We start from the raw sequence: 20190 nt of genomic DNA on the forward strand, positions 1-20190 counted from the left end.
CAGGACAGTTTGTTAATGGGTTAAAATATGAGATTTTGTGCTTTAAAGGCAATGAGTATTATCCTACAGCAGTTGAGCTGCTGTGCTCAGTTAGCAATTGTTCACTTTAAACCCTCCCCCGAGTCTGTCAGCAAGTTACAGAAGAAATGGTGAAAACATTGGGATCCAGTGAGGTACTTGACAAAAGTACCAAATGTAAAATGAAAGTAAGCATATTTTAACACATTTTACTTTTTTAAGAGCAGGAGTTTAGGACGTGGGATGCACAACCTGAAGAGGTAGTGGAGACGTATTCAAGTGTGGTTTTCAGAAGAGATTTAGATAACACTTGAAGTGAGACCACATGGCTGAGGGGTGAGACTTGCTAAATTGCATAAAACCAATGCAGAAAGACAGGGCAAGTAACCTTCTTGTGTGTTGTAACCATTCTAGGACTGTATAATTCTGAGTGCTCAGCAGCAGCACAGAAATTCACACTCCAGTTATTCTGCCGACTTGGATTAAAATAAAAACCGAAAGAACTACAGATGCTGCAAATCAAGGACAAAAAATAGTTGCTGGAAAAGCTCTGCAGGTGTGGCAGCATCTGTGAAGGAAGAAACAAAGGTAATGTTTCAGGTCCAGTGACCCTTCCTCAGAACTGACAAAGGGTCACCGGACCTGAAATGTTAACTCTGTTTTTCCCTTCACAGATGCTGCCAGACTGGCTGAGCTTTTCCAGCAACTTTGTTTTTGGATTAATGTAAGCAGGGCTTGGAATGAGATCTCAGAACCATCAGTGAATGCCAGCTGTGGCTCTGTTAGAACAATACAGCACAGAACAAGCCCTTTAGTAGCACTCTCATCTGCTTCATGTCCCACTCAGGGTTTGAGTATAAAAATTAAAAGTGACATCCCAGTGTAGTGCTGAGAAAGTATTTCTTCTTGGATAAGATGTTAAAATAAAGCCCAATCTGCCTACTTGGATAGACATAATTCAAAGAAGAGGACAATACTATCCCTCAATCAATATCCCAAAGAGGATTATCTAAATCAATGCAGATTGAAGGAGTTTGCTGTGTTCATACTGGTTGCCTACCTTCCTAATTTATTAGATTGGCTACACTTGAAAAAATTCTTATAGGCTGTAAAGCATTTTGAGACATATGATGATTCTGATCTGAAAATTGCTATATAAATGCAAGACTTTTTAAATTACACTTCAATAGTATTTTATTGGCTTTAAAGCAATTTTAAGACAAACTTAAGTTGTGAAAGGTGCCTCATAAATCCCAGTATGTCAAACTGTCTATCTGTCACATTAGCATGAAATACCATACTATTCACAGACTCCACTTTTAACAAGTTATAGCCTTTAATTTTACCTTTGACAGAAACATGTGTCTAGCTCCATGAGTGGCTCATTGTAAGGATAATCCACATCGGCAACAGTTTTCCATTCCTGGGCTATCAGCATCCCACACCATACAGCTGACATAGGACCAGATTTGAAAATTATGCTTCATGTTGGATTAGCTGTGACCACATGCAGGTTGAGAAATTAGCACACAAAGCCCTACACTACAAGCTTTCTTATCTCTCAAGATGCTGTTTGTAACCTATAAGCACAGATGGAGGGTGTCTGGATTTAGAAACAGAACAGCTGCTCCCTCAATTATAACTTGCAAAGGCAAATCATTTTTGGACAAGACACAGAAACCAGAACCAGCTGCTGCAAAGCTAAAATCATCAAGAGCAGTCTTGTTAACACCTGCAAACCTGTTTCCAAATAAACACATTAATACTAGCAGCAGTTAGACAGCAATTTAAAATTACAGCGATTGACTTTTATATTCAAAAGATGCTTCCCTAATGGACAATCTCAGTACAATCACACTTAGAACAAATAATTTTTGTGTTGGCTGAATATTATAAATACTGAACAGAGAATTCTTTGGAACTTTTTTTTGTCACATTTGTCACTTCTCACTGCAACAATTGGCTGTATTGAACTCACTTCAAGCTGCAAGGAGGAGAGGAAGACAGCCATAGATCATTTCAACCATCTCTCTACCTGAGAAAAAGTAACATTATAGGAAGAGTGGCAGTATACTAAGCAACACTGATGTAAAAGACAAGAAACAATCTAGTTCTTTTCACATAATGACTTGTGCTCGCTTTTAAATCTGTTTTGGATCAAGCTTGCCATAACATTTATATCTTAATCTGACCCTAATCAGAGTCTTTGAAGAAACATCTAAGTTTTCAGTTACAGTAAAACTTTTGGATACCAGTTACAATAGGTTTTCAGGGTACCAGTTCTTGGAGATTAGCAAATTTAACTTGAAGATAGTCCCTCTCTCAGCAGACTCATCGATTGGTGACTGACAGATTTTTCACAAATCAATGAGATTAAGATGATACACGAGTTCTATGAGGAGTAGGTGATCCACTTGCCATATTATTACCCAGGCAATGGCTGAAAATGACCCATTATGGAAAAATATACATACTATATTCTACCACTGTTGTGTACACAGAGCAGTCTCAGAAACAGCTACGGCTATGGCAAGGAATCTTACAACTCTAATTAATGACCAGAACACCATGAAAACGCATAAAACTGTACCAGTCATCTAATCTATTGAAATACAGAAACCAAACGAACTTTGCAAAAACAACTTGGCATTTTAGAAGTGTCCATTTCTCTCCTTTTCAGATCCAATCTTCTTCTTTGAAAACATATTCTTATGAAAGTATGAAAACCATTTTGTTTGTATATTGGAAAGAAGTAATCACAACAAGTACACCAAGTTGCTATGTTTAAATAACATTTAAAGTATAATGAGTGTCAAATATGTTCAGAGAAAGTGAGAGACAGACAAAACAGCAAGACAGTATTGTACCTAGCAAGAAGATATTAGGTCTGTATCTTGTAACATGATTCTTCATAACTATGGAATTTGTTTGGCATCGCATTCTACTCATTAAGGGATGAAAATAAGTGTAATTAAATCATGCCTAAGAACTTTGGCAACAGGATACTCTATGGTTTAATTCCAAGTTTAATATAATTCCACTTCTACATAGGAAGACGAAGAATTTAAACCTTCTCCAGCTAAAATAATGGACTCAATTACACAAAATATAACAAATCGACACTTGTCTGCAGATCAGAAAACAAGTATGAAAACAGATCACCGAATAAATCACACAACACATGGGATACTATTTAAGCTTAGCAACATAACTTAGAAACTGAACTCACTGGCTTTTGAACTTGTTCTGTGCTTGGGTCCACTCACAGTTCGACTCGTACACGAGTCAGAACACAATGCAGGACAGTATGAAATAGTCGTACATAAGTACAGGAAAATTCTTACATTGGATCTTTAAAATTAGACCCCCTGTATGGGGTCACATTCATAACTACAAGCGTTTGTAAGTTGGGCATTCATAAATCGGGGGACACCCTTTACAAACACACAAATTTCACTGAAAACAATGCATTGTTTTGCACAATGTAATACTAAAATACATTTTTCATGTCAATGTTGATGATTGGTAATATTTCACTTTAATTAGTATTCCAATTCAGGCTCAAAATCTATGATTGGGTACAATTTTCATGGAAATTGGCAAAAAGAGGATTACTTTAATTGTATTGCTAATTTTAATATTTATTTTTTAAACATTTATCATAAAATAGAGAATCTTCCCAACTGCAGGTACATAGTTCATAGATTAAAGGAAATAAGTGGCATTAATGTGGAGAGTTAAGGAGGGTATTGAGTCTATAACATTGGAATAATAAGGATTCTAGAATGTAGGAATATTTAAGGGTATTGATGATCTAGGAGGTTCTAAAGAGGATTTTGAGATGTGGTAATGCTGAGGTGGAAACTTCCTGATATTTGAGGACCCTGGAAAGGAGGCACTTAGATTTAAAACAGGACAATACCTGAAAATCATAACCGCTCCGGTTTTGGAGTAGATTTATAACTCGGGTTGTGGGTGTTGAGGTTGTTGAGGTTGGTTGGCTTGCCGAACTGGTTTCTTGTTTCACAGATGTTTCGTTACCGTGCTTGGTATCATCATCAGTGCAGCCAACCTCAACAATGAAAATCATAACCTTTAAGTGTAAAAATCCTAGGATGTAAGGACAATAGAAGAGAGTCTTAAGATTATGGGATCATTCAGGAGATGTTGGGTATGACATGGATTGAGCATTGCGATGAAGGGGGAGGTTTGGATTTCACAGAAAACACTGACAAAGGCTTGGTGCGAATTGTTTGCTTGGGAGAATCATCGGTGTTGTAAGCAAAGGCATCTGTGTTCAATTTCTGTGCAACTGAGAACAGTACAAGGGAATATGAAAGCCAGAAATGTACTCAGTGCATGGACAATCAGCAAAGGAGGGGGAGGCAGTAGTGGTGATGTTGTTCATTTTCAAAAGGGGAGGTGAAACTTGTAAAAAGAAATTATGGTAGAGTCATTTGAGAGTAGTCACCAAAATTTATTATAATTAACAAAGAGTTTAGAAGAAATTTTCAGCATGGAAGGAGGCTATTTAGTCCATCATGTCTTCATTAGCTAACAAGGAGCTAGTTTAACCCCATTTTCTGGCTCTTGATCCATGGCCTTATAAGTTTTTATCTTTCTCATTCTTTCAAGCATTAGAAGCTCACCACCCACTCAGTGAAAATAATTTCCTTTCAAGTCCCTTCTGAGCATTTTACACTAAATCTATAGTACGTCTTCCATGTGGGATCTTATCAAAATCTATGAAGATAACATAAAATAAAAATGAAAACAAAATTGCTGATGTATCTTTCCAACAAACCTTCTACACTAACCCACAGATGTTCAACTACCTGCCATGACCTGCCTTACCCATAAACCCTCTTCCCGCTGACATTGGTATGGATGTTTGGGTTCAGATCATAAAAGGGTTTTGATGTAGAAGGGTCAACTTGCAGCTTGAAATGGATGTAGGGGAATTCTATTTTGAAAAGATTTCGCGTTAGAAACTGCCAAGAGATGTATACAATGCTACTCACTACAAAAGACACTGCTGTAACAAATTCTCTGTGACTAGACTTGACCTTGAAGTTGGATGTCAAGTTAGATGTGGGCTGGATCAGATCTGAACTTAGTGCTAGCAGACTTGATAAATTTTTCTTCAGCAATGGGAAAACTACATCTGTGCCCTGCAGAGAATGGCTAATCAGCAGTTAAGCAGATAAAGTAGGCGGTTAGAGTGAGGGAGAAAGGACAGAGTAATGGTCCAGCAGATATGAGTGAGTTGCTAGCTGCTGGTAATACAGTGATCAAGCCATTCTAACTAATTGTAGAGGAGGAGAACACGGACGAAATTGCAATCTTTGCACCACAAACAAAGCTTGTGATGAAATTGTACAATGGATCTTTGGTTAGTTGTAATGAACATAGCAAAAGAAAAAGTGAGAAACATTAGAAATGTGCAGGGTTGTTTGCCTGGATTTCCATTGCACACAGACTCCTCTGATAACATTATTGGAGTACCCACAAAATTCCAAAATTCCTTAGTCTTCCTCACCATCGTCCCCATGGGCCACAATAACTGACATGGGAATCTACCTTTCTTAAGCCAGGAGTGTTTTTCCCCAGGATTGAGGAGGACTGGCAACTTCCAGCAATGTAAACTGCTTTTTTCAAGATTTCATGTCTTAAGCAAAAGTTATTTTGTGTTTGTTTTGTGACAGTCTGTAGCATTGTTCCCTGAAATTTACAAGGCTTCTATTTGTCAAAAATAGAACTTAGATCTGGGAAGACAGTTTATGAATACCACAAAGATATTAGCTTCCTGGGCTATATGAAATAAGGAGATAGTCTGACCTTTGAAAATCCAACATAACTTACACCTTAACATAACTTTTAATGAAATGACTAGCTATGAGTTAGCCCTTTGCTTCATCTCAGTTTCCAGCTTGCAGACGCAGAAACTGATGAGATCTTTCAGTGCAGCTGATCGAGTGCATACTCTTTTAAATAAAAGGTCATAGGTCTGAGTCAGGGCCACCTGCCACAGAGGTAAATATTTCATCAGCTTTCGGACTTTGGCAGGAAGGGATTAAAGTGACGTGGTAGTTGAGGGCCCCAGCTATTTGTGAAGGAAAATGATGGTGGCAAATAGCCTGCAATCAAACAGAAGCCCTGAAGCAAGGAATGAGCAGTACAAACTACACTTCTCAGTTCAGTTCTTTAGAAAGGGGAGTAAGTAACCTCACTACAGGTCAAAATGTCATTTCACTTTCTCCAGGACTGGGCATGAGATGGGTCTAGTGCTCATCTTTCCAACTGGATATTGTTTAACAAGAAAATCAGAATCGGACCCTGGAATTTGACATTGAAAAATGCTTTAATATACATGCTTATCCCATTCATCTACTTTTCTGATCATTCAATAAGATATTGCTTTTTAACCCACATTGGTCTTTTTTCCTTCTCTGTGGGCCATGGATCATTTCAGCAGGCTCTGTATTTGAAAGGAATGCGGGCACTAAATTTATAAAAGACATGTTGTAAGTATACAGTGCTGATGGTGTGTTATGTTTTAAAGGCTGCTTCTAATCACAGAGCACATGGTTTTTCAATGAGACCTTTTGAAAATGAAACGACTCTTTCAGCATGAAGAGAGAGAGTCTCACTGTTCAAGCGTGTGTTCACATCTCATTTAAAACATAGATCGCATGGAAGATTAATTCTGCACATACTGTGAAATTTCAACACAACCCTTCTTAAATAAAGGTACCATGGGCTGCCCTGTGGCTATTGAGGTGAGTAGCTCAGGTCAAGACCTCACCTGATTTACCAGACTCAGCTGGTTTCAAAAGTTTTAGGATGACCCCCTCCTCAGCCATTTACACCACACACATACCATGCACACTTTTGGAACCACTACCTGAAAGGTGTTAGAGGTATGAATCATCACATCTGCGAATTATTCAGATCAGAAGCCACAACATAGTAGGATATAGGCCAAGTGCTGGAAAATGGGATTAGGGTAGATAGGTGTTTGATGCCTCGTATGGACATAACAGGCTGAGAGGCCTCTTTCTACACTGTGATATTCTGTGATACCAGCTTTAAGTTTGTGGAAAACAGAGGAGTTTAGGCTAATAGTCTGGTTTGTAAGTTAGTGGTTTCAAGAGATTGTGTTTTTGCCATTCCTAGAATTTTGTCAAGGACTTTTCATTTTTATGTTAAATAAATAGTGACAGAAGTTTTTGTATAAGCTCGGGGGCAGTGAATTGAGGGACAGGTTAATTGGGAGCAGTTATTGTGACAACTTCAAAAAACTTTTATCATTTTATGGACCCGCAGTTCTCCAGTTTGTGTTGGCCCATGTGCTAAACTCAGTGTCTGTGACAATATCACATGGAATGAATTGAATTGAGTGAAGAGTGGCATCTGTGATGCTAGGGGGCCTCTGGAGGAGGCCAAAATGGATCATTCACTTGGCACCTCTAGCTGAGAACTGTTTCAAATCCTTTACCCCATGCCACCCCAACCACCTTCACCATGGACCCTCTTACCCTCCAAGATAACTCTATAGGCACTCAATCAATAGCTGTCATGGGCTTAAGGGACCATGTGGCAGTGAAACAGAATAACATTCCTAAAATCTAATTCAGCTCTACATAATGTCTATACACTGCAGACTTCCCACTCTTGAAATCATCAAGGTTTAAAAATCATATATAAAGCTACTCTCTTATAAAATCAAACCACAATGCATATCGCCTAATTCTTAAATAGCCTCTTGAAATGGTCAGTCAAATTGTGAACTCAGTATGCCCTAGCGAGATAACTTCAGCTTTTGAAACTCAGCCAAATATTGACAATGAATAGCTGTGAGCAAAATGTCAAAGATCTCTCTTCAAACTATTCAAACAAATACTGCGACATATAGCCTGTCAATCAAAGCAGTCAGCTGAGATTTTTAAACAATCATTGACACCTGCAATCAGTTTTCCTTACATTCGAAATGGTAAGTCATTTGAAAAGTTCAAATCATGTCAATTAAACAAACCTCACCTCCCATACATTCACTGAATAAATTTTGATTCCACACTGCAGGGTAAGGCCCTTGCAGTGGGCAAAATGGAGCCTGCTTCAACTCAGCACTAAATACAAATGGTTTTCCTGAGCTTGGGTTTCTCCCTTTCATGTGCCATGTCCGATCCCGTTTCCGTTCCCATGAAACATGACATCTGTTGGAAAAAGGACTGTGGCATCCACATCCAGGTGCTGGATAAGACCCATAAAGTCAGGAAGACTGCAAAAATCTGCCCCAGGACATTTTTGTCACTATAATGAGTGTATTCATACTTAAAATGTAACTGAACTTGCTATTAGCCTCTAAGATCTGTGTTTAAGTAGAGTGTAATTAAATTATGTAATAATATTCCCTCTTTCTGATAGATTTTAAGTTGCCTTAGTTAGACTCAATCCAGTTCTCAGTAGCTTGTACCTACTTGTTAACGTCATTGGCAAAGAGATCATGGGGAAAGAATGTGGGAATTTGTAATGTTACATGAATAGGAAATGTTCTCCTGAGGGCAGGTTTGTGGCACATTGTAGGGTAATATTGTTAAAGATTCATCTACTGCCATATTTGAAGTGACAGGGTTTAGAGCTTCTTTTGATGGTACAGCATAGGAGAAAATTATTATGTTCATAACATTTTCATCAAAAAGTTCAATAGCTACATTAAATGATGAAATTACTATCATCCTATTTATCCTCACAAACTTGCAATAATGCAAAAGTTGCTTTGATTCCAAGCATACTAGAATCTTCTTAATATAAAACAAAGAACTGTGGATGCTGGAGGTCTGAAATGAAAACAGAAATTGCTGGTGAAACTCAGCAGGTTTGACAGCATCTGTGAGAAGAAAGCTAAGTTACCTTTTCAAGTCTGGTGACTCTTCATTATTTTTTATAATGGCAACGTTGAACAGGTCCTGAGCTTATTAAGTTTGGGGATAATGATTGCAGGGAAATATTAATTCCAACAGCCGTCTATAAGCAGATAGATAACATTGACTATTTTCTTCAAGATCTCAACAAACCTTTAAACCATTAATGTTTGAGAGAAATGGAATGCTGCAGATTTAATCTAGAATAAAGCAGTCTCATAGTATTACATCAACTGCTCCAGTTCAGCACTTTTCTGCATTCCAAGGTCTAGGGGAACATACTTAAAACATACAGCATTGCGAAGTCCAGGAAACACATAAAAACATCTACAGTAATAAGACTGACCTAATCTGTGCTTCATTTTAGTTCTAAAGTGCATCTTGTAGCAGTTATAGAAAACCAAATCAGTTGTAGGTTCTCTCTCAGTCAACATCTTCAACCACTCTGCTCATGCCAGGAATGACAGATCTACCTGCACAAGCTGTGGTGTTTAATAGACAGTTCAAAGACTAAGAAATGCTAGTATAGTATAAATGTATGTGTGGAATATGTAAAATTAATTTCTAAAACCAGAATGATTGCTAAATGATAAGAAAAGTTGAACATTTTCAATAAATAATTATGACTTACGTACCTTGAGTAAGCAAAAATATACATGCAATCTGAAATGGGAGTGCTCGAACCATCATGACAGAACTGAAAACAAAACAGAAGTGTAAACAATTCAAGCTCTTTCACTTGTTCACATCTTTGTTTTTAAGAAGCTGTGATAGGTTTTCAAACCATTTTAAAAATAGATAAACATGTCTTTAAAAAAGAGACAGAAAAGGTCTGTACTTATGTAGTACCTATCATGTCCTCTAGGCATCCCAAACCACTTCATGGGTATTAAATAAATTTTGAAGTGAAGTCATACTTCTTATGTAGAAAACCAAAACAGTCAATTTTAAATACAGCAAGTTTCCACAAACATTGAATGAGATAATAACCAATTAATCTGTTTTGATGGTATTAGTTGAGGGATAAGAGTTACCCAGGCAACGAGTTCTGTTTTCTTCTTGGCATGGATTCTTTTACATCCTCATGAACAGCGGATGCTTTTTAAGAGTTTTTCCTCCTCTCTCAGTGCTACACTGAAGCGTTAAGCTAAAATGGATACTGAAATGAGACTTGAACCGCTTCCCCGTCTCAAAAACAGCTACCAATTGAGCCATTAGAATTTAAGCCAGCAGATACTTACACCTCAGAGTGCTGCATGTTAAATTAATTCAAAATATACATAATTTTTAATGTTATGAGATAATTGACAACAATGTTTCTGATTCTCAGAATTACTTTCACAGTTAACTTATTCAAATAGATGTTGGGGAACAGGCCCACAGTGAGCATACTGTGAAAAAGATGTAAAGATTTCCAAGACATACCTTGTGATCTGTAATTAGATAGAAATTACCTTTTCAAAGGAACAGAATGTTTAGTCTCACTCTTTCACAATACATTTTTTTGATATTTAACTATCAAATGGAAACCACACAATATTTAAAACACAGTTAAACTTTTTACCCTTCTGGTTAAAAATCAAGAAAAACAATAAAATACAGAACATTTCCACTGCACCAGCAGTTGTTAGTTATTTATACAACACAATGCAGGAGTAATAACAAGGTGCTGTCATAAAATACGAATCAAACATTTAAGAACACGGGAAGCATTTTCACCAGCATAGTAAACGTTTCATTAAAGAGACTGCCTCTTTGAGAAGACCCTGTGCATTCTGAAATGACACATTTTGAAAATCGACGTGCTTTTCTACTACCACAAGAGCAATCTAAAGTAGTTTGTATGCAGTACACTGGATCATTAAAAGTCAGCAATTTGACAAAAGAAATAATTAACCATCCAATTTAGATTACTTTTCTCAAGTAAACAAGGTGTGGAGCTGGATGAACACAGCAGGCCAAGCAGCACTTTGAAGCTTGTGAAGAGGCTTGGGGACCACTTTGTGGAACACCTACGCTCGATCCAAATAAACAACTGCACCTCCCAGTCGCAAAACATTTCAACTCTCCCCCCCATTTCTCAAACGACATGTCCATCCTGGTCCTCCTGCAGTGCCACAACGATTCCACCCAGAGGGTGCAGGAACAGCAACTCATATTCCGCTTGGGAACCCTGCAGCCCAATGGTATCAATGTGGACTTCACAAACTTCAAAATCTCCCCACCCCCACTGCATCCCAAAACCACCCCAGCTTATCCCCGCCTCTCTAACCTGTCCTTCCTCCCACCTAAACCCACCTCCCACCTCAAGCCGCACCCCCATTTCCTACCAACTAACCTCATCCCGCCCCCATGACCTGTCCATCCTCCCTGGACTGACCTATCTCCTCCCTACCTCCCCACCTACATTCACCTTTACTGGCTCCATCCCCACCTCTTTGACCTGTCAGTCTCCTCTCCACCTATCTTCTCCTCTATCCATCTTCTACTCACATACCCCTCTCTCCCTATTTATTTCAGAACCCCCTTCCCCTCCCCCATTTCTGATGAAGAGTCTAGGCCCGCAACGTCAGCTTTCCTGCTCCTAAGATGCTGTTTGGCCTGTTGTGTTCATTCAGCTCCACATCTTATTATCTCAGATTCTCCAGCATCTCCAGTTCGTATTATCTCTGATATTGGTATTTGGTTTACTGCACTACCACATTAATCAAAAGGCTTTCTCTTCAAAATATCAACTCTATAAGATCCAGAAAACAAATGTGCATTTGTCATTAATGTCTTTTCAACAAAGGGTGCCAATGAATGACTGCTTTCCACATCAAACGTACAGCACAGCTCCAGGCAAAGAATGAAAAACGTATGTTAGAATGCAATGGGGAATGCAGGAAATCTACATATTTATTGCAGAAAGACAATTATGTCAACAATTCTTTTGATACTGCCCTACAACTTAGCATCACCTTCTGAAAATCTATTGATTATATAAGGATTTCAGACAATGACTTCCTTTAGAATACCCAAGACTATAAAGCCAGAATAATATCGTACGCAAATTCAGAGTAGAATCCCTGCTTAAAGTATCAATGACAGCATCAGGATAACCTAATATTCTTCAAATTCCTATGTGTCATGCTCAGTACATTCCAATGTAATCTTTATCACTTGTTCTTTGTCATTCATCTACACAGCATCAGTTTCACTTGTTTCTAATGCTGTATGTGCCAACTTTGAACAATGAACTTGACTTTAGAACAGAAAACAATAACTTGTGGTAAATGGGTATTTTCAGACTGAGGGATGGTAGATAGACTCTAGTTCTTCTACAGTCAGTCGCAGGCCCAGTGTTTTATTTTCATATATATTCATATAAAATAACTTGGATGTTGGAATTCAGAGTAAAGTTTCAAAATTTGCCCAAAGATATACGGAGATAAGGCAAAAAATAACTGTGATTTCTATTAGCCTGCAAGGCTACGTAACATTGTTATCGCATCTTTATTGCCTCCTTATTTCCGCTTCACAATTTAGTTTCCTACCTGCCTTTACATCATCAACAATTTAACAACCATATCTTTGGTCTCTTCATCAAAGCCATTTATATAAATTGTAATTTAAACCAATCCCTGGGGCGCACCACTCATTACACTTTGCCAACCAGAAATGGCCCAGTTAATGTTAGTAAGACAATCTTCTCCCAGTGCCAATATGTTACCACCCAGACTGTGAGTTTTTATTCCATAATAATCTGTGAATAACCTCTTGACAAATGTTTTCTGAATATCCAAGTACAGTACATACACCAGTTCCCCTTTATTTACAGCATATAATACTTCCACAATGAACAATAATAATGATTTCCATGTCACAAAACCACACTGTCTCTCCCTATTACCTAGAAATTTTCCAAGTGCCATGCTATAATGTCTTTCATAATACTTTCTAACACCTTTCCTATGACACTTGTCCGGTTCATAGTTCCTTACTTGCTGACTCCCTATCTTTTGGATCACTAATTTCCAATCTAATGGTACCTCTCTTGAATCTAGGGAATTTTGGAAAATACAAAACAATGCGTCAACCATCCCACTAGCCATATATTTTAAGAACCGAGGATGAAGTCCACCAGTAACTGAGGGCTTGTCAGCCCATTGCTGGTAATTTATTTAGTACCACATTTCTGGTGACTGACAAGTTCCTTGAGTTCTTCCCTCCCTTCCAATTCCTCATTTAAGCTATTTTGGGATGATACTTGAATCCTTCACTATGAATCCTTCAAACTGAAAACGAGTGCAAAATACCTGCTCAACTCATCTGCCACTTCCTTATTTTTTATTATTAATTCCCCAGAGAATTCCCCGAAGAAATGAAACTGAATGAACCACCTTTCATTGGCCTAGGCACAGGAAATGACAATGGCAAGAACAGCCTTGCTGACCCTACAAAGCCCTCCTTACTAATATCTGGGGGCTAGTGCTAAAATTGGAGAGCTGATTCACAGACTGCTCAAACAGCCTGACATAGTCATACTCATAGAATCAGACTTTACAGACAACGGTTCAGACCCCACCATCACCATCTCTGGATATATCTGGTCCCACTGGCAGGGCAGACCCAGGAGGGGTGGGAGCACAGTGACAAACAGTCAGGAGAGAGTTAACCTGAGAGTCCTCATTGAATCTAGACCTCATGTAGTCTCGTGGCCCCAAGCTAAACACGGGCAAAGAACCCTCCTGCTGATTACCACACACTGTCCTCCCTCAGCTGATGAATCAGTACCGCTCCACATTGAACGACACTTGGGAAAAAGCACTGAGGGTGGCTAGGGCACAAAATGCACTCTGGGTGGGGGATTTCGATGTACATCACCAAGAATGGCTCGGCAGCAGCACTACTGATCAGGCTGGTTGGGTCCTAAAGAACATAGCTGCTAGACTGGGTCTGTGGCTGGTGGAGAGGGAACCAACAAGAAGGAAAAACATACTTGACCTCATCCTTACCAATATTCTGACTGCAGATGCATCTGACCATGACAGTACAGATTTGACCACTGCACAATCGTTGTGGAGGCAAAAAGAATACCCTCCATCATGTTGTGTGGCACTATCACCGTGCTAAATGGGAAATATTTTGAACAAATCTAGTAATTCATGACTGGAGAACCATGAGGTGCTGTGGTCCATCAACAGCAGCAGAATTTGTAACCTCATGGCCCAGCATATCCCCCACTCAACCATTACCATTCAGCGAGGGAATCACGCCCGTTAAATGGAGAGTGCAGGAAGGCACAACAGGAGCAACAATAGGCATACCTAAAATTGAGATGTCAACCTGGTTAAACCACCAAACAGGACTGGTATTAGCATCATAGAGTCATAGAGCATGGTTTGATTGGTTTGACTAAACCATGCTGACCAAGTTTTCTGAACTAAATGACTACTTCCATGCCAAACAGCAGAAGCAGCAAGTAAAAGACAGAACTAAGCAATCCCACAACCAATAGATCAGATCTAAGCTCTGTAGTCCTGCCACATATGGTTATGAATGGTAATGGACAATTAAACAACTCACCATAGGACAGGCCTGCACAAATATCCCCGTCCTTAATGATGGAAAAGGGCAACACATCAGTGCAAAAGATAAGACTAAAGCGTTCACAGCAATCTACAGCCAGAAGTGTCAAGTGAGTGATACATTTCAGCCTCTTCCAGTGGTGTCCAGTTTCACAGATTCTTCAGCCAATTCAATTCACTCCATGTGATATCAAGAAACAATTGGAGACTCTGAATGCTGCAAAGGCTATGAGTCCTGACAATATTCCAGAAATAAAACTGAAGGCATGTGTTCCAGGACTTGCCACACACCTAACCAAGCTGTTGTAGTACAGTTACAACACTGGCATCTACACAGCGATTTGGAGAATTGCCCAGGTATGTCCTATACACAAAAAGTGGGACAAGTCTAACCCATGAATTAGTGCCCCTTCGGTATACTCTCAGTCATTAGTAAAATGATGGAAGGTGTCATTGAGAGTGCTGTGAAGCAGCACTTGCTCAGCAATAACCTGTTCAGTGACATTCAGTTTCACAGAACATAAAACTGTACAACATAGGAGCAGGTCCTTTGGCCCAACATGTCTGTGCTGACCATGGTGCCATTCTAAACTAATCCCATCTGCCTGAACATGGTTCATATCTCTCTATTCCCTATCTGTTCATGTGCCTGGCTAAATACCTCTTAAATGATGCTATCGCATCTGCTTCCTTGGCAGCTTCCAGACACCTACCACTCTGTGTGAAAACTTTCCTTATACATCTGCTTGAAACTTTTCTTTTTCACTTTAAGTCTATGCCCTTTAGTATCTGACATCTTCATTCTCCACCTATCCATGTCTCTGCTGATTTTATAAACTTCTATTAGGCTGCCCCCTCATGGATGAAATGGTGGGGAAGATGTTAAAGTCTATTATCAAGGATGTAATAACACAGCATAATATAATCAAGCAGAGTCAGTATAGTTTCAGGAAGGGGAAATCATGCCTGACAAATTTACTAGAATCCTTTGAAGACATAACAAGCAGAATAGATAAAGGGGAAAGTATTTCCATAAGGCATTCAATAAAGTACTGCATATAAGGCTGCTTAATAAGGTAGGAGACCATGGGTTTAGTGTAGTATGATAGCATGGAGGGAGGACTGGCTAGCTAACTGAAGACAGCAGGCATTTGCAGGGTGGCAACTTGTAACTAATGGATCAGTGTCACAGAGATCAATGCTGCAGCCATACTTATTTACCACCTACACAAATGCCTTGGCTGATGGAAAACTATTGCTAAATTTGTGGATGACACAAAAATAGCTGCGATGGCAAGTTCTGCCAGGGCCACTCAGCTTTTGACCTCCTTTACAGACTTGGTGAAGACATGGACAAAAGAGCTGAATTCCAGTAGTGAAGTGAGAGTGACAGCCCTTGACATCAAGGCTGCATTTGACTAAGTGTGGCATCAAGGAACCCTAACAAAAATTGGCATCAATGAGAAACATGGCAAACTCTCCATGTGGTGGAATCATACTTAGCACATAGGACAATGGTCCTCGTTGTTGGAGGTCAGTCACCTCAGCTTCAGGATGTCCTTGCAGGAGATCTTCAGGATAGCATCCTTAACAAAACTATCTACAGCTGCTTCATCAATGCTCTTTCTGCCATCATCAGGTCAGAACTGGGAATGTTCACCGATGATTGCATAATGTTCAGCAACATTCACAACTCCTCAGATACTGAACAATCCATATTCAAATGCAGTAACATCTGGACGACAAAGCTTGGGCTGACAAGTGGTAAGTAACATTTGCACCACACAAATACCAGGTAATGAATATCACCAACGAGAGACAATCTAACCACCACCCCATGACAGTCAATGGTGTTACCATCACTGAATCCCCCACTATTAACAGCCTGAAGACTACTATTGACCAGAATCTCAAATCAACTCACCATATAAATACAGTGATACAGAGTAGGTCAGAGGGTAGGAATTCTGTGGCAAGTAACTCACATCCTGACTCCCCAAAGCCTATCCACCATCTACAAGGCACAAGTCAGAAGTATGCTGAAATACTCCCTACTTGCCTGGATGGCTGAAGCTCCAACAACACCCAAGAAACTTGACACCATCCGAAACAAAGCAGCCCATTTGATTGACACCACATTCACAAGCATTCACTCCCATCACCAGCGGCACTCAGTGGCAGCAGTGTGTACTATCATCTACAAGATGCACTGTAGAAATTTACCAAAGGTCCTTAAACAACATCGTGCAAACCAACAACCACTTCCGTCCAAAAGGACAAGGACAACAGATAAATGGGAAAAGCACCACCTGTACGTTTCCCTCTAAGTCACTCACCATCCTGACTTGGAAATATATAATCATTCCTTCACTGTCACTGGGTCAAAATCCTGGAATTCCCTTCCTCAGGGCATGTGGGTCAACCTAGAGCACATGGGCAGCAATAATTCAAGGAGGCAGCTCGCCACCACCTCATGATGGCAACTAGGGATGGGGGATAAACGCTGGCCTAGATAACTTTCTCTTGTATTCTAATTTTTTCCTCCTTATTAATTTTTAGTCATTCGTTGTATTTTTTTTACCTACCACTCATCCTTGCATAATTATACATTTTTTTCTTTAAGTTTGATTCGATTTTTAATTTTTTAACTAATCATGGATGGTGGGGTCTCCTATGAGATTTTTCTTCTTTGTTGCAATGTACATATTCAGAGTATGATGAAATAATCCCTTTAGTATCTGCCATTGGATCTCTACTGGCATGTCCATTAATCTGTATGACCTAATTTAAATTTAAAATACATTCCTGGACTCACTCTCTCTCTTAAATGCAAAATTCAATCATTTTATAGTTGCTGCTGTCAAAAGTTGATATTTATGCAAAAAATCTGGAGTGGAGGGAGGGTGTAAGAGTAAACGATTAGGTGGAGATAGAGCCCAGAGAGAGAGAAACGCAATTGGTCTTTAATTTTGTCCTTTTATTATTTTTGTAATCTAAGCATTATCCGATTATTCTTAGATGAATACCCTCTATTCTTTCCTGTTTATCATTTCTCAGATTAATACCTTTCACTCTTACACTTTGATGTACTAATCTTCCCACATTTGATCACCAACCTACAAAGAAAAACTGTTCTGATTGCCTGATGACACAAGTACTAGGGAAATACATTTAAAGCTATGGGCAAGGGATACAAGAGATGCTTGGATGAACCTCCTTATACAGCAAATGGTAATGAGATGCAATGTGGTCCCTCTGAGGACTATGTGAGTGGAGACAATAATTTCATTAGGAAATTGGATGGGTACCGAGAGATAAACTTCCAAGATCCGAGGATAGAGCAGGGCAATAGGTCAGACTGGATTGCTGAAGAGAGAGTCATCATGGATTCATTGTGCCAAATTACCTCCTTCTATGTCATAATGACTCCATAATTATACGAATCATATCGAAATGGCATCTCCTTCCAGCCTTTGTTACTGTGCTGCCTTTCAATGACATAATGAGTACACATGAGGCCAGCTCCCAGATGTATGATGACAATGTTGATAGATTTGGTTCTCGATAATCATTGTTGACAGAATAATCATCTTTTTGTTCTTTGATTATGTGTTTGGCATCAAATCGTAGCCAACTCAGATCTTGATACAGTTGAATAATATAAAGATTAAAGCTAATCCAAAAAGCCCATACTGAAAATGTCCTCATTATTTTAAAACATTAGTCTCCTTGAATTTTCACTCAGACTGAACCAGACAAACTTTTACATTTTGTGAACCTTAAGCCCCACATCTTACTGCCAACTTTCATTTGAACAATCCTGCCTCTTGACCCTTGTCCACTAAAACAATTTTCCAAACTTGTTTTTACTCCAGACATTATTATTCCGATAGCATCTTTTTTCATTCACACTGGCTGTCAGTCCAACAACCCTTGGGACATATTAAATATAGCTTATGTCTATGTCATCAAATTACCCCATAATCTTACACCATCACATTTATGTAAATTCTTCTAGCTTCACACCTCCTCCACACTCTGACTCAACAGTGTAAAAACCCTTTTGTTTCAATCCTGTAGAGTTAACAGATCCTTCATCTACATTACCTCATTTTGCGCCTCTCAACTACTTTAAAAGTCTTCTCTAAGCCTATAATTTCACCCTTAATCCTCCCATCTATGACTTCTTAGCTTTTCCATGCCTATTTGTAAAGTCTCCCGGATTTCTGAAATAAAGGCACGATATAAATATTAGCTATTACTATCATTACTAAATTTTATGAATGTCAGCAGAATCCTTAAATTACAATTTTCTTCCTGCAGAACATTTCTTTATGTCACAGAATATACAGTTACTAATTATATCAGCCACTTAAAATAAATAAATAAAACCTGATCGATAACAAACACCATTATATCTGGGCAATCAGTGTAAAGCAGTGATATGAGGAGAATGGTAATAATAGCTGGAAGTGGTGGTATGGTAGTGTTGAGGAAAAACTTGAATCAGCCGTGACATCCACACGGCAGAAACAAACATTTCTGGGATTCGTAGAAGAGTTTGTCTATATTACATAATTTATGGGTGGAAGTTATTTAGAAGTATTAATTTAAATTTCAATATTGGAATTGAAGCTCCTTAATTTTCACATGGCATGAAAAAATGTAAGGAGAAAATGCAATCTATAATCCCCCTTGAAGAACTGACTATAAGTCATTCAAGTCACTGTTAATTTGGAGATGGCAAGTCAATGTACTGATTTAACATTACTATACACTTTCATTAAGTACTTTCAAAACATGTTATGAGTTGACCTGCATTTTCTACATGACCTGTGTAAATATACCGCAGCAAATATGTATAATTTGCAGTGGTTCTGCCGTAAGATTTTTGGAGGATGTGGTATTTATTCCAATGAATGTGATGTTACAGAATATGATCATGGATTTCACAAGAAGACATAATAATGGGAAGCATCTTCCACCTGTGAGGCAACTACAGGGTTATGATGTTATTGTATGTTTTTCTTATAACATTGCTTGCAGCTAAGCTGTTGTAAAAGGTTGACATTTTGCTGATTCTATGAGCACAATCAGTTGCCTGATGGTTTTAATCCTAGGACAATGCCCAACTTTTAAACATTTCTGACTTGGCTCTTTAAATAAAAACAAAAATGCTAATATTAGCTTTAAGGTGGAGTTATTAACTTAAACATAGGTAATGTGATACCCGCAGCGCTCATTAATTATCGACATAAATATGCTTTCCCGGAGTATATCAGTAAATTACTGTTTGATTAAGCACTGTCAAGCTGCTTATTTTAAGAAAATAAACTCTTCCCAGTGACATCTTAAGGAAATCACTGGTTTAAACAACCTACCCATTCAAGTGGCTTGCTAGTTATTAGTTCAGACGATGGTTCCTAATTACGTCCTCTCACTGAACTAATCTGTATCAAAAACATTTTTACAATTATCCAAAAATCATAAGTTTCTTGGACAACTTGGACAGGCGCGTGGCAGCCAAAGGTGTTTTGGCGTAAATGGGTCATGAGTACGAACCTCTTCTGTTTGGTTTTGCGCCGGCTTATTCCCGGGCAGGCAGGACGCGCATTGCTTCTGAGACAAGTCCGCCAGGTCAATGGATCGATTTTCTTAGTGGAATTCCGGCTCTATGG

General features: G+C 38.8%; 1 protein-coding gene across 3 annotated transcripts in view; it reads right to left on the reverse strand.

Annotated features, from left to right (window-relative positions):
• vwa2 (von Willebrand factor A domain containing 2) overlaps positions 1-20190 on the reverse strand; it is a 71634-nt gene that overhangs the window by 49991 nt on the left and 1453 nt on the right. The window contains exons 1-2 of one of the 3 annotated variants that reach the window (XM_059652912.1): positions 20075-20176; positions 9578-9639 (exon numbers count right to left, since the gene is read on the reverse strand). In XM_059652912.1, the coding sequence (XP_059508895.1) occupies positions 9578-9632 (55 nt within the window). In that variant the 5' untranslated portion in view covers positions 9633-9639; positions 20075-20176. Of the gene's footprint in view, positions 1-9577; positions 9640-16436; positions 16508-20074; positions 20177-20190 lie in introns of those variants that run through there. The other 2 variants (XM_059652913.1, XM_048551152.2) reach the window with 2 other exon arrangements.

The sequence above is a fragment of the Stegostoma tigrinum genome, chromosome 20 (genome assembly GCF_030684315.1).
Source record: "Stegostoma tigrinum isolate sSteTig4 chromosome 20, sSteTig4.hap1, whole genome shotgun sequence".
NCBI classification, from domain to species: domain Eukaryota; kingdom Metazoa; phylum Chordata; class Chondrichthyes; order Orectolobiformes; family Stegostomatidae; genus Stegostoma; species Stegostoma tigrinum.